The sequence below is a fragment of the Trematomus bernacchii genome, unplaced genomic scaffold, assembly GCF_902827165.1.
Source record: "Trematomus bernacchii unplaced genomic scaffold, fTreBer1.1, whole genome shotgun sequence".
In the NCBI taxonomy this organism is placed as follows: Eukaryota; Metazoa; Chordata; class Actinopteri; order Perciformes; family Nototheniidae; genus Trematomus; species Trematomus bernacchii.
Window position 1 is genome coordinate 7371505 of NW_022988066.1, and position 13380 is coordinate 7384884.

At 40.4% G+C, this 13380-nt stretch overlaps 1 protein-coding gene across 3 annotated transcripts; it reads right to left on the reverse strand.

Moving 5' to 3' along the window:
* Positions 1-130: 130 nt before the first annotated feature.
* uba6 (ubiquitin like modifier activating enzyme 6) lies at positions 131-13231 on the reverse strand. Of its 3 annotated transcripts, none has more exons than XM_034120834.1 (32): positions 13147-13231; positions 12551-12641; positions 12026-12120; positions 11875-11903; positions 11642-11736; positions 9744-9855; positions 9385-9465; positions 9151-9273; positions 8859-8982; positions 8450-8553; positions 8298-8360; positions 7863-7939; positions 7645-7711; positions 7369-7512; positions 7081-7227; positions 6911-6991; positions 6720-6797; positions 5752-5933; positions 5534-5639; positions 5038-5127; positions 4866-4946; positions 4626-4754; positions 4457-4508; positions 4297-4360; positions 4138-4207; positions 3987-4058; positions 3777-3900; positions 3037-3230; positions 2580-2707; positions 2280-2367; positions 2046-2140; positions 131-1825 (listed from the first exon to the last, which is right to left on the reverse strand). In XM_034120834.1, exons 2-32 carry the CDS (start codon positions 12589-12591, stop codon positions 1684-1686), a joined length of 3078 nt encoding a protein of 1025 aa, XP_033976725.1. In that variant the 5' UTR covers positions 12592-12641; positions 13147-13231; the 3' UTR covers positions 131-1683. The 3 variants fall into 3 exon arrangements, with proteins under 3 accessions (XP_033976725.1, XP_033976727.1, XP_033976726.1); XM_034120836.1 differs by having other exon boundaries at positions 12551-12592; positions 13147-13222; XM_034120835.1 differs by lacking the exon at positions 13147-13231 and adding an exon at positions 12759-13115.
* Between the last annotated feature and the right edge of the window lie 149 nt (positions 13232-13380).

Here is a 13380-nt window from a genome sequence, read left to right on the forward strand (position 1 = left end):
TTTTCACTACTTGGAAACAGATGATTGAAACTTTATAAAAGACAATCAACAAAATAGTTGAAGGTTTTTTTTCTGTGAAAAAAGTAATAGTTTTATATCTACTGTTACATATGTAAACAAAGACACAGAGCAGCTTTACTCTTGTGGACATCAAGAAATCTTATATTTTATTGGACCATTGGTTGAGTTGTCTGTCACAGGAACATACATCGTTGACATTGTTTTGTTTACACTTTCACTGCACAAGAAATGTTGTCGATATGATATGATATTTCCTGTGCAAAGTGAATTGCTGAACCTCTGGTTATGGGGAGAAAAATAAACGGGGCCAAATAATCATTTTGTGTCTTGGGACCGTCATTGTATTACATAATAGAAGTAAGACTCATTTTTGATACCCCTTTATTGACTTTTGTCCATTGTTGATTCACAATTACCATGACTCCACGGAGCTCATCAACACAGGCTCAGTTTGACACAAAAGTGACAAGAATTAGTAACAAGTAAATAAATACATGTCATGGACACACATCAATAAACAAATGCAGTTGTTTATCAAATAATGAATTAACACCACAGATTTGAACAGACATGTTTGTGTTTCTTTCAACAACAAATGTCTTTTAAAACAGTAGGAGTGTAATCCTGGATGGTTGAACAGATGTTTTGTGTCAGTCAAAACATTTTTTATTTCTGTGTGTGACAGCCATTGAACTCATGCCGTTAATCTAATGAAGAACATACTGTTTAACCAAATATGTTAAGTATTGTCAATGCAGTCGTTACCTAAGTATTTATCATGATAGGTTAGACTAGCAGCTACAATGAGTGGGTGGCTTTACATTGAAAGTAAAGCCCAACGGATTGAGGAGCGATTCAATAAAATTGCTGCTTTTCTAAATAGTTGGCACTTGTCAATAGCACAGTGACACATCCCTAAGAATTGATGTGCATCATGTGATAAAGCATGGTAAGATGCTGCCTGTGTGTTGCCCTGTAATGTTTTAGGTAATGCCCGTCCCCTGTGATATGAGGCAGTCAAGGTGATCATAAAAGAGAACAACCATCTGCAGACACAATGATAATCAGTATCTTTGGTGGTTTCACTGTTCTGACCTTTTGCACCTGGTAATTGTACATACATTATGATTTCTAGCCAATGAGAGGACAGAGGAAGAAGACGTGATGCCTACCAACTACAAATCCACATCCCTGCCCCTACAGTCCTATCACCACCCGCTTTAGGGCCTTGCAGACTAAAAACAGAAATTAGACAAATAGGGAGTATGCAAGTTTCTGTAAACATAGTTTTTAGTCAGACTCACTGCCACAAACAGAAACAAATGTTATGAATCAATTAAGGCATCCACACAGGCAGAGCTGTGCATTTCACCAGAGTAGAAAACAGAACAGAGAAAATATGTACACAGGTACAGTTAAGTGCTACTCAAGCAGCCTTGTGTGGGCTAGATCTCGGGCAAGAACAAATCTGGCTCCAGGACTGGCACTGTCTTGCTCCATTACGTACAGGGGGCTGGTGTTGGGCCAGGGGCTTTGCCCGTGTCAGAGAACATCCTGAGGGAAAGCTCTTGGCCATGGCCCAGGTTATTTAGGGTACAAGAATTGACATGAAATAAGGGAAGTAAGGACACAAGAGGTTTGAAGACGACATCCAGGAAGGTGTCAGGGTGTCTCTCCATTGCGGCTTAAGAAGTACCTGACGGGGGGGCCGGGGAGGTCATCGTCTCCGTCCGCCTCTGGAGCGAAGGACACGGTGAGGTCAACGTAGCGGCGGTCCACTGACGGCTTGATCAGCTTCTGCATTCTGAACAGAGGGAGAGGCAGGGTTAAGTGCATCTGTTGATTGGTTTTAAATGGTGATGAGTCTTTGTCCAGGAAACCTGCATCGATACAGATACACAAGCTAAAGTCCACAAAGTCATACATCTTCTGAAGCCATACAGAAAGAAAGACTAAAGTGACTTTGTCCAACAGACAGACTTCCTGTAGTTTTCAGAAGTTCTGTTTTTCACGGAAACACTTACGTAAGTTTGAGTCTCTTTGAGTGTCCAGGCATCACAGGCACATATAGCATCTTCACACCATGTACGACCATAGTGGGCTCCATTCCATACTTTTCCTGAAATGAAACATCAAAATCCTTGAAAAGCACAACGCAGCAGTAAGAAACTTCAGGGAAAATACGATGATGTGGTAACTGCATCTGAAGTAATAATAATAAACAAGTAGGATTAGTTAACAAGTGAATGGTGTCTCACCCTGACTGCATTCATGAACTCAGAGAGAGTGAAGTCCTCATGGCCAAAGATGGTCCAACAGTCCCAAATGGAGAAGTAAATGTTGTCCCTGGGAGAGAAGGCATGCAGCTGTCATTACACTATAACTGTTATAATGATGACATTTGGGGCAATTTAGCTGAGATTTCAATGAATAATAGTCGTGTGGTGAGAAAGACATCTGCAGTGTATGGTCAAAACACACATGCCATCATGCTAGGACAAAACGTTTAAGGATTTATCACTTTTAAGCAGTTTGAGACAGTGTGCGTTTGCCTTTACCTGATGAGTGTCTGTTTCAGTGGGGCAGGCTCAGTGAGCACCATCACAGGGATAGCCAGGTTAAAGAAACAGTTTTTGAAGGACTCAAAATCATAGCCTCCAACCACCTTGATCAACTCGAGGGCCACCTGAATAAATCAAAAATAATAAAAGGCAAATATATTGATATAATATTGAAAAATGTATTTGGTTTCAACAATGAAACCACACTTATCAGCATTTATTTACGTTGACATCATAATACTGTCCATCCATCCATCTCCAACAGGCACAAGGTAGTCAGGACATATGTACATATTATATATGTATATCCATATGTAACCTATATATCCTAGAAATAAGTGTCACATTTCTTGTGTTTTCTTATTTCACAAATTACATTTTTTTTATATAGGTGTTTTAAAACAATGACAGCAACTTAAACCATCACTATGGCAACATTTAAAACATCTCTCACCAGTCCAGCCACAGCAGCTGTTGCTGTGGCGATAGCGGGGATGATCTTGCCAGCGATGCGTTTGGTCTTGAGTCTGTCCGCGGGCTCGATGGCGTACATCCTGGCTCTCAGAGCAGATGCTGAGGTGACAAAGTCCACATGGCCGTTGCGGTCATCGTCCTTTTCAAACAGCAGTGGACTCACCTGTAGCCTCTCTGGAAGCACAGACAGTATCAGCTGTTAGAGGTGGGGTTACAGTGATTGTAATATAGGCATGCAAACGTAAAGGTCACCTATAATGCAAAATCCACTTTTTCATGTCTTTTATACATAAACATGTGTCCCCTCTTTGTAAAGAGATTCTGAAAGTTTCAGGAAGAAACAAAACCCTCTCTTTTTGTCCTGATCCATTTACAAAAAATCCTGTCTGAAAAAGAGCTGATCAGATTTTGGCCACTTTATGATGTCATAACGTTTTTTTGGGTTGTGTAACCATTAGCCAACAACCAACCAAGGTAACACCCCCCCCCCCACCTTATCACCTGAATCTCCTCCTAGAGCACCATTGTGTGTTTTTTAACCAGATACCTTGCAGAGTATAATAGGGGACCTTTAATAGAATTGGAAAATAGAGAGCCTGGCTCCTAACTATTCACAACGATGTATAGGATATTACTTAATACCACTCCAAGATACACATTAAAAATGTATCTCAACATCAGTGTCCATTGACAAATATTGGTATTTATTTAATTGTGAACCTGCTGTGACGTTGTCCGTAGCGATGGCCTGCTCCAGCTGTGCGATGGCCTCCCTCTCCTCCTCACTGCTTAGAGGCATCTTCATGGAATCAGGCTTCTTCGCCGACTCATCTGTCTCTATACACTGGAAGGGACAGAAAACAAGAACACTAGATTAGGATATTTTATGCTCAGACAGAATCAAAAAAACTTATAAATGGAGAAGCGTACTTTCTGTGAAGGCATGTACTCGGGAATCTTTACTCCTGAGAGAATCCTGGTCACCGCCTCTTCAGAGATATTCTAAAAAGATAATTATGAAAAGTTTAGTCAGTCAGTGTGTGTTTTTGAGTGAGTAAATGTGTGAGTGTATGCAACCTACCGCTTCTGAGTAAGGGATGTTATAAATCCCTGCGAAGAGCCGGGCAGTGCTGACAATGAAGGTGAAGTGCCTAAGGGGGACGGAGGAGGTTTGGGAAAGCTTAGATAGGAAACATCCATTAAAGGAAAGGCTTAACCTGTAACATTAGAGCATACTCACAAAGAGTCTTTCAAGTCAAAATCAAAAGGTGCTGGAGGTCTTTTTGGGGACTGCCAAAACAGACCTAGGATAAAAAAAGAAAAGAAAAATGGTATTGTTTTGATGCAGATAAAATTATTTTGGTAAATTGAATAATACACAATTGTTTGAGAAAACATACTTCCATCTTTTAACCTCGTGTCCAGCGGGAAAGAGTGCAACAGTTGTAGGGCCTGCATGAGAACAAAATGAGTAGCATGTAATCACATGCAGATGATATTGTGTAGCTTCCAACATATATACATAAAGCAAATCAAATGTTTAAGTATTTTAAGGAGGATACTCGTTACCTTTCTCTTGAAATACTTTTCAAACTTCAGTCGGGCATTAACGACGCACTGGTCCCACTGGCTGGGCCGTTTGCTCAGCAGTTTAACGACCTGGAAGGCCCCCTCCAGACTTTCTCCCACCTGCATCTTCTACACAAATAAACACAATCTTTTCAAACCAACTATTACATTGCTGGCCAAGATCAACACTAATGTTTCTTATAATAAGTCGAAGAAACACTTATGACATAAAAGTCTTACCTGTAGCACCGCGTCAGCCGAGGAGTGGGTCTGCCAAAATGAGTTGTACATGGAGGGCTTGTGGACAAACAAGTTCTCAAACTAGACAAGAGCAAGGGAGACATTTAAAAAATTAGGACAGCACAGTTATACAAATGATAACAAGCACTTTTTGGGTTTCAAGCAGACTGACCTTGTCTCTGGCCCACTGAATAGTGTGCTCTATGACAGAAGGGAAAGACTTGAGAGTGCAGAATGGGATCTCCTCTTCTGGGGGGTCCCTCTGGGGAGCAAAGGAAAACATACATTTAGGAACATTGTAAAGACTTCACCCACATTTATAGGTTTTCATTTTTATAACTCAAAACATATTTTGCGAAGTTTACTTTGAGCATCCACACTACTCTGATATTTTCAAACCCCTAAAACAGAGACTTTTGAAAATGCTGCTGACATTTTTTGTTTAAAAACTCCCGGATTATGCTTTAGTCGAGCAGGGCATAAACCAATAGTTGTAACGATTTCACAAATATCAGGGTACATTAATGGTCATGTAATATGCGTTTTCAGGTGTGATGGTATGGAAAGAGATTATTCTGAAACTACGATTTGCGTCTTTGAATCATTTCTGATAATGGAGTGAGAGAAAACCCAAATATTAGTAGGTAGTCAATAGCATACACACTCACATGGCTGTTGTAGGACTCTGTCAAATTTGGCACGATGATTTCAGTGTGTCCTTTAGTTCCCATGGTGCCAGAATCCAGGAGAGGTTTCTGATTGGATAAACAGCGGCTGAAAACACAATCAATGCACAAAACACAATATCAGTTGTTGGCCCAAATAGTAAATATCAACTGAATGATTTAACGAGCATTAATTGTGTCATCTAAATATCTGCACCCACCTGTCTACATATCTCCGAGCCTCCACGTTGTCCAGCGCCGTGACCACCAGGTTCAGACGGGAGTAGAAGACGTCATTGTAGATGCTCTCAGTAGCAGGACACACCTTGTGGAGATGAGCGTCTACCTGCAGCTCCGGGTTGATCTCTTGAGTGGCTTCTGCTGCCGTGGTACTCTTCGGTTTCTGAGACACAGGGAGACAGAAAAAACAAGTTAATGTCTGTTTGGCAGAGGTGGGAAAAGTAATCAGATATTGTACTTGAGTAAAAGTAGAAGTACCAGAGTGTAGGAATACTCTGTTACAAGTTAAAGTCCTGCATTCAAAATGTTGCTCAAGTAAAAGTACAAAAGTATTGGTCTCTGAATAAACTTAAAGTACTAAAAGTAAAAGTACTCATTATGCAGATTGGTCCATTTCAGAATAATATATACGATATGTTTTGATTATAATGACTGATCCATTAATGTCTTTATTAAAAGCTGGTAAAGGTGACTTTGTATGCTGCAGGGTATGATTGTATTCCAAGTGTAACTAAAGTCTTATTTAAATGTTGATTATATTTCCCATTATTAATCCAAATCTGCAAAGTAACTAAAGGTATTACATAAATGCAGTGGAGTAAAAGTACACAATTTGCCTCTGAATTGTAGTGGAGTAGAAGTAAAAGTAGCATAACATTGAAATACTCAAGTCAAGTAGCAATTACCTCAAAATTGTACTTAAGTACAGTACTTGAGTAAATCTACTTAGTTACTTTCCACCACTGCTATTTGGTGCATGCGGTTGATTCGGATCGAGTTTCTCCTTCACTCTGACTGTAATTCGATAACTTTAGTATAATTATCTTCCCGTCTGATTCAATATTCTTTTCGATTTGTCTACAGAATACAGCTGCATAGCAGTAGAGACACAATTTCACATATTGCAAAGGTGAGGTGAAGGTGAGTAAATATTGAAATAGACGTTTACCTGTATATGATGTGGTCTGAAGAGAAACTGCCGATTGAGGTTGGACTTTTCTATAAGGTCTGGGTCTGTGATGAACACCTGAGAATTGACAGATAGAGTAAAAAGTCTTGCTAATTACATAAAGCTAAAATATTAAAATTCATAAAAAATACATTCACACAGAGTAGAGGAAATGCAGAAAGAACACCCACCTCCCCTGAGCTGTTGGCCAATCCCACCCCAAGCAGGGCGAAGTTTTTCAGCATTTCACAGCCAATGGCACCGCAGCCCACCTGGAAGAGACCACAGTGTCGTGTTAGGACATAAACCTTCAAATAAGTCAATATAAAAAGAGATGTTGCATGCACTGCAGAATCCTTACCATGAAGACCCTGAGCTTGTGCAGCTCTAGACACATCGATTCACCGATGCAAGCTCGTAGTCCATCATACCGATCGCCCCTTGGTAAAAACTCCTCAGCAGAAACAGACTGAAGTGGCCTGACAACCTCGATGGCATCGAGATAAAACTTAAGAGAGAAATAGAAAGACATGATATTCACACACAAAAATGTTGTAAAACCCTAAAACGAATGGTTTCATATGCTGTGTTACAATGGTAGATGGAGCTAATGCATTCATTAGCCTACAGTTTAAATGCGGTAACCTACCCACTGCTGCAGGGGTGCAAACTTCCCTGTGATGGCCTTAAGAACTTCTTGGCTGGCTAGACCTCCCACAGCTGCTGCTAACGGAGGAAGAGTTCCCCTCGCTGTTCTCGACAGACAGCGTACCAACTCAGTATTCACAGGAGCCTGGAACCAAAGAGGAAGAGGGGGAAAAGAGAAAGAGATGCATGCATTGGGTTGTCAAAGAGGGTTTGTGTGCATCTCTGCAGGTTCAATCAAATCAAAGCATGACGGACTGAAAAAAGAAAAAACACTCACTTTGTTCCTGAGAGTTTCATTCACTTCCTCGGTTAGCTTCAGTAAAACCTCAGCATCCTGTAAACACCTGATGGCATAAAGAGAAAAACTGCTCACAACGGGGTCACATCTCAACTTCACACACTGAAATCCAGACACGTGATATCCTCAGGGACGGTTGGACTACAAAGCAGAAGATACCATGTCAACAGTGAAAAGCAGGGAAATATTTTGTTTACCCAGTGTTGGGAAGTCTACTGTGCTGCTCCTGAAAGACGTCCAGAGCACACATGGCTGCATGGATCTGTAGTGGGGCCTGATGGGTAGATTAAAAAAAGACAAGGACTGTGAGGAAACAGCTTGGCTAAACAAAAAATAAATAAAAAGGGTTTGGTATCACGTATCAAGGTAAACATTTAGATATCAGTCATCACAGAAACATTAACTGCAACAGCCAGAAAAAAAGAATAACACAATTTAATAATGCATACTGACAAAGAAATGCAAAATAAGTACACACATGCTCTTTGGTTGGAGGTTGTGATGGCTCTATTTTTCTGAACGCTCAATGATAAGTAGCTAAAATCAAATTCAAGCTAAGCCTGCTCTGTAGGTAATGTTGCACAGTCAATGATGATCTTGCTGTGTGATGAGGAACAGCTTCAAGCGCTCACCTCTGGTTTACTGAAGTCTGGAGTCATGACCTGAGGATCACACAACTGCTTCTCCATCGTCTCCTGAAACACCCAAGTGGACAAATGAAGGGTCACATACACAAAAAAAGTGTTGATTTAGAAATGTACATGTTTTTTTGTTGACAACTTACAAATCTGAACGTCTTGGGGGTTTTCACCATAACAAAGAAACCCCCATGTGCATATGACTGCAGTTGGGATGTGTCCCCTATTGAAAAACTGTGAGGGGAAAGGACTAATACCACACACACACATTCAAACAATAGACAAACAAGGAGAGACATAAACAAAAGACAGAAATAGTTAGGTAAATGTATTATTTTGTACCTTCAAACTAAAATGATTGAACAGAATCTGCACTAGCAATAGTTCAAGAGTAATAGAGTACGTTATGAAGAGCAGCGCATTTGTTTTCACCTTGTCGATTAAAAATATGAACTCAAACCATATTCTAAATATGTTGATCTGTGGTGATAATCATCTTTCAGTTAAAAAGAATCTAATATACTGAACTTAATATTGTCAATGTAGAATTAATACCTGAAACTGGCCTTGCGGTGCCGTTGAGTTCCACCATGCCATGGACCTCTCTGAACACAACACTTTGGCCTGTCTGTATGCCGTGGGGTTGGTTGTCCATACAGGTCACCACCCCAGGATTATCCTGAAGGTTCCAAAATAAAAAGGAGATCAAATGTTATTTTGAGCAGGCACCGTCATTTTGGGCATCTTTATGTTACGCAAAAATCTGTCTCTTCGAACACACAAAGATGGAGCTCATTATCATATTTAATGAAACAAAATAAAATAAAGAAGAAGATGGATAGAGTACCTGTGTTATACTATGGATGAAAATCTCCTTGGGCTCCTCTCCTGTGGGATCTGACACCTCAAACTCATCTCCAAAATCACAAAACACCCGCACACAGATGCCGTATGCATCACAGCCGATGAACTGGAAAAGATACGGGCAAAAGGTTCATATGTGTGCGTGTTCCCCATGTGTAAGACATGGTTTAGCTAAAGCTCTGAACTATGGATAACCACTATATGGCTGTAGACTTACTCTGATAGGGGGTTGGTGTGAGTGGCAAAACTCATTGACTCTCTTCTGTAGACTCAATCTGGCTTCGCTGAGAATAACACACTGAAAGAGGAGGCAGAGCAGAAAAAAAGGGTTATTTGCAATCTAAAAAATAAATGACAATGAAAACATTTTTAGGTGGTTTAGTCAATCGACACAAACATAATTGCCCTGTTGTTTTCTTAATGATCATTAACCAAGATGTCCTGCTGTTCTTAATTTTGTATCATATTAAACAAAATATATTTTGGACTAAGCATGAGGTTATATATTTGGACATTTGAGACCCTTTTTAAAAAGAAAAGAAAACACACTAAAGATTTTAGAAACAAATATCTTACCTGATACTTTCCAAGGAAGCTGAGATCCGTGTTGTCGTCCAAAGCAGAGGAAGATGTGTCGACATGGACATAAGGGTTCAACTCTGCAACCCGAGGGCACACTGCCTCCACCCTGTGGTAGAAAAGTAAAAGAGGTTACATATGAATGTGAGAAAAAAAATATCAACAGAGGAATAGATAGAAGAGTTATCATATGGATGTGGATCCCAGGAAAAGTATGTACAGTGCCTCCGGAAAGTATTCATACCCCTTCACTTTTTTCACATTTTGTTATGTTACAGCCATATTTTAAAATTGATTAAATTCAATTGTTTTCTCAACATTCTAGACACAATACCCCATAATGACAAAGTGAAAAAAGTTTTTAAATAATTTTTGCAAATGAAGAAAAAAATAAAAAAACTCAAATATCACATAAACATAAGTATTCACACCCTTTATTCAATATGTTGTTGAAGCACCTTTGGCAGCAATTACATCCTCAAGTCTTCTTGAGTATGATGCTACACGCTTGGTACACCTATCTTTGAGCAGTTTCTCCCATTCTTCTTTGCAGATCGTCTCAAGCTCCATCAGGTTGGATGGGGAGCGTCGGTGCACAGCCATTTTCAGATCTCTCCAGAGATGTTCAATCCGGTTCAAGTCTGGGCTCTGGCTGGGCCACTCAAGGACATTCACATTCTTGTCCTGAAGCCACTCCTTTGTTATCGTGGCTGTGTGCTTAAGGTCGTTGTCCTGTTGAAAGGTGAACCTTCGCACCAGTCTGAGGTCCAGAGCACCTTGGAGCAGGTTTTCATCAAGGATCTCTCTGTACATTGCTGCATTCATCTTTCCCTTGATCTTGACTAGTCTCCCAGTTCCTGCCGCTGAAAAACATCCTCACACCAGGATGCTGCCACCACCATGCTTCACTGTAGGGATGGTGTTGGCCAGGTCTGGTTTCCTCCAGACATGATGCTTGGCATTCAGGCCAAAGAGATCCATTTTGGTTTCATCAGACCAGACAATTTGTTTTTCTCATGGTCTGAGAGTCCTCTAGGTGTACCATGTGGGCTTTCATGTGCCTTTTACTGAGGAGTGGCTTCCTTCTGGCCACTCTACCATAAAGGCCTGATTGGTGGAGTGCTGCACAGATGGTTGTCCTTCTGGAAGGTTCTCCCATCTCCACAGAGGAACACTGGAGCTCTGTCAGAGAGACCATCAGGTTCTTGGTCACCTCTCTGACTAAGGTCCTTCTCCCCCGATGTTCAGTTTGGTTTGGGCAGCCAGCTTTAGGAAGAGCCGTGGTGGTTTCAAACATCTTCCATTTGCAAATGATGGAGACCACTGTGCTCGTTGGGACCTTCAATGCTGCAGACATGTTTCTGTACCCTTCCCCAGAACTGTGCCTTGATACAATCCTGTCTCTGAGGTCTACAGACAATTCCTTGGACCTCATGACTTGGTTTGTGCTCTGATGTGCAACTGTGGGACCTCATATAGACAGGTGTGTTCCTTTCCAAGTCATGTCAAATCTATTTAATTTACCACAGGTGGACTCCAATCAAGTTATAGAAACATTTCAAGGATGATCAGTGGAAACGGGATGCACTTGAGCTCAATTTTCAGTGTCATAGCAAAGGGTGTGAATACTTATGTACATGTGATATTTCATTTGATTATTTTTAACACTTTTGCAAAAAATTCTTTAAAAACGTTTTCACTTTGTCATTATGGGGTATTGTGTCTAGAATGTTGAGAAAACAAATTAATTTAATCAATTTTGAAATATGGCTGTAACATAACAAAATGTGGAAAAAGTGAAGGGGTATGAATACTTTCCGGAGGCGCCGTATATGCTATATGAGATTGTGAGTAAAGTGAGAGGTTAAGATTAAGAATCCAGCGTTGTGTAGTACCTTCTCCTCTGGCTCAAAACATCCTCTTTGCGGATAAAGAAGTTGGAGCCCAGATCCACGGTTTCACACTGCTTTGTGTCATGAAGGGTGACTGCCTGTGCACAAAATAAATAAAAAAGATAATGCCACAAGAAAAAAATAACATTTCTTAAGATGCTACATATTGAAAAAATGATATAGTGTTGCTAGTGTTGCAGTATTGGACAACCATAATGGTGAACGAGATCGCATACCTTCACACCGGCCAGGACAATATTCTTTGCTGTGAAACCAAAAGGGAAATTGCTTAGTGTCAAACCACAATTGGCGATTTAGGTAATGTGAATACTTTGGCATTGAATATCTTTACAGTGCTGTTGTGCAATATGTTATCATTTAGCATACCTATCTCAATCCCCAGTCCACCCATTCCACTGAGAAAGACGGAGGACTGGGCCATCTGGTGCATAGCACTGTCTCCCAGCACATAGCGCTGGCGGCTGGACGGAGAGAAGGAAGGAAGAGGAAGTGTGAGGACAAGTGATAAGAGAGACCAAGAGGAGCAATTCAAAATAGCCCTTTTCTAACTTTAAAATGCTTTTTAGGAACATTCTCACTTGCTGATCATTGAATTGATTGATGATTGCAAAGTTTTATATGTAACCTGTGTTGTGTTTAAATACATGATACAATGTATTCCTAAACATTTCTCTACAGTAGAGGTATAAAAAGTATTATTAAGTGCAAGTCATTTATTTTCCAATGGAAATTCATGAGAGGTACCAGGTAGCCTATATTATGCATCGTTTAAGGGAACCTGACCTTGGTTGAAACAAACCTGAAAACCTCTGGCATAAAGCAATGCCAGATATTCCTTGTCTTGAACAATCTGTATCTGAAGTGTAAGGGAAATAATGTAAATAGACTTACCTGTAAAGAGAGTCGTCAATCTCCATCGAGTCTGCAGCCATACTGGGAGGGGAAGAGGGGGGAATTCAACTGTCTGAGATAAAAACTCCACCTTATACAAATATAAAAGTACAAACCGTGATTATTAAAGATAAAAAACGTTTTGGTGGTTATCGTTTTTAATCTAAAACCAACGCCCTGTTGAGGGTTAGCTAACTGGCTACATTACCCTCAATGTGGCTAACAGTCAGCAATGTGGTTGACCTGACAACTGTCAAAAGGTTAAGTGTCTGTCTTGATCCAATAAAGTGAGGTATGCTAACAATCACATACCACAACAGTAAGCTACCGTAATACAAACGCTGGCTGATGTGTGAAGCTGCTGAGTAGAGCTCAGTGTTAGCAGCTACAGCTAGCTAGCTCTGAGTGCCACTGCTGCCTGGAGCCGGTGGCGAAGACACTTATCTTAAACTCGTTAAAAGTGATGACACATACGTTAGGCTACGAATAAATCCGCAGGGTAGACAGATATGTTAAGTGTTTCTATTCTACACATTTATATTAAAAATGCGTTTTGAATATTGTCACAAATTACACCAATTATTAGACGTAGCTACCTGTCAGTATGCGCGACAAGCTAGGGCGAATGAATGGTTGTGACTGGTTAAAAAACTTGGAGTGGTTCCGGGTTACCGTAATCACATGACCAAGGCCATCCAATAGGTTCACAGTGTTTTTCAGGACTACATGTAAGGGTAAGCACATAGGGTAAGCACCATAAAAACCACCTAAATGTCAATTTAAAAGACTTTTCTATATAAGTATTTTATAAATATAGCATTTGTGAAATA

What these genes read in the sequence shown, in the direction of transcription:
- uba6 (XM_034120834.1), bottom strand. Translation starts at nt 12,591, where the DNA reads ATGGCTGCAGACTCGATGGAGATTGACGACTCTCTTTACAG. An exon ending in ACAAGCTCAGGGTCTTCATG is followed by an intron (nt 6,992 to 7,080) that starts GTAAGGATTCTG and finishes GGTCTCTTCCAG; the next exon opens with GTGGGCTGCGGTGCCATTGG. An exon ending in TTTGACTTGAAAGACTCTTT is followed by an intron (nt 4,208 to 4,296) that starts GTGAGTATGCTC and finishes CGTCCCCCTTAG; the next exon opens with GCACTTCACCTTCATTGTCA.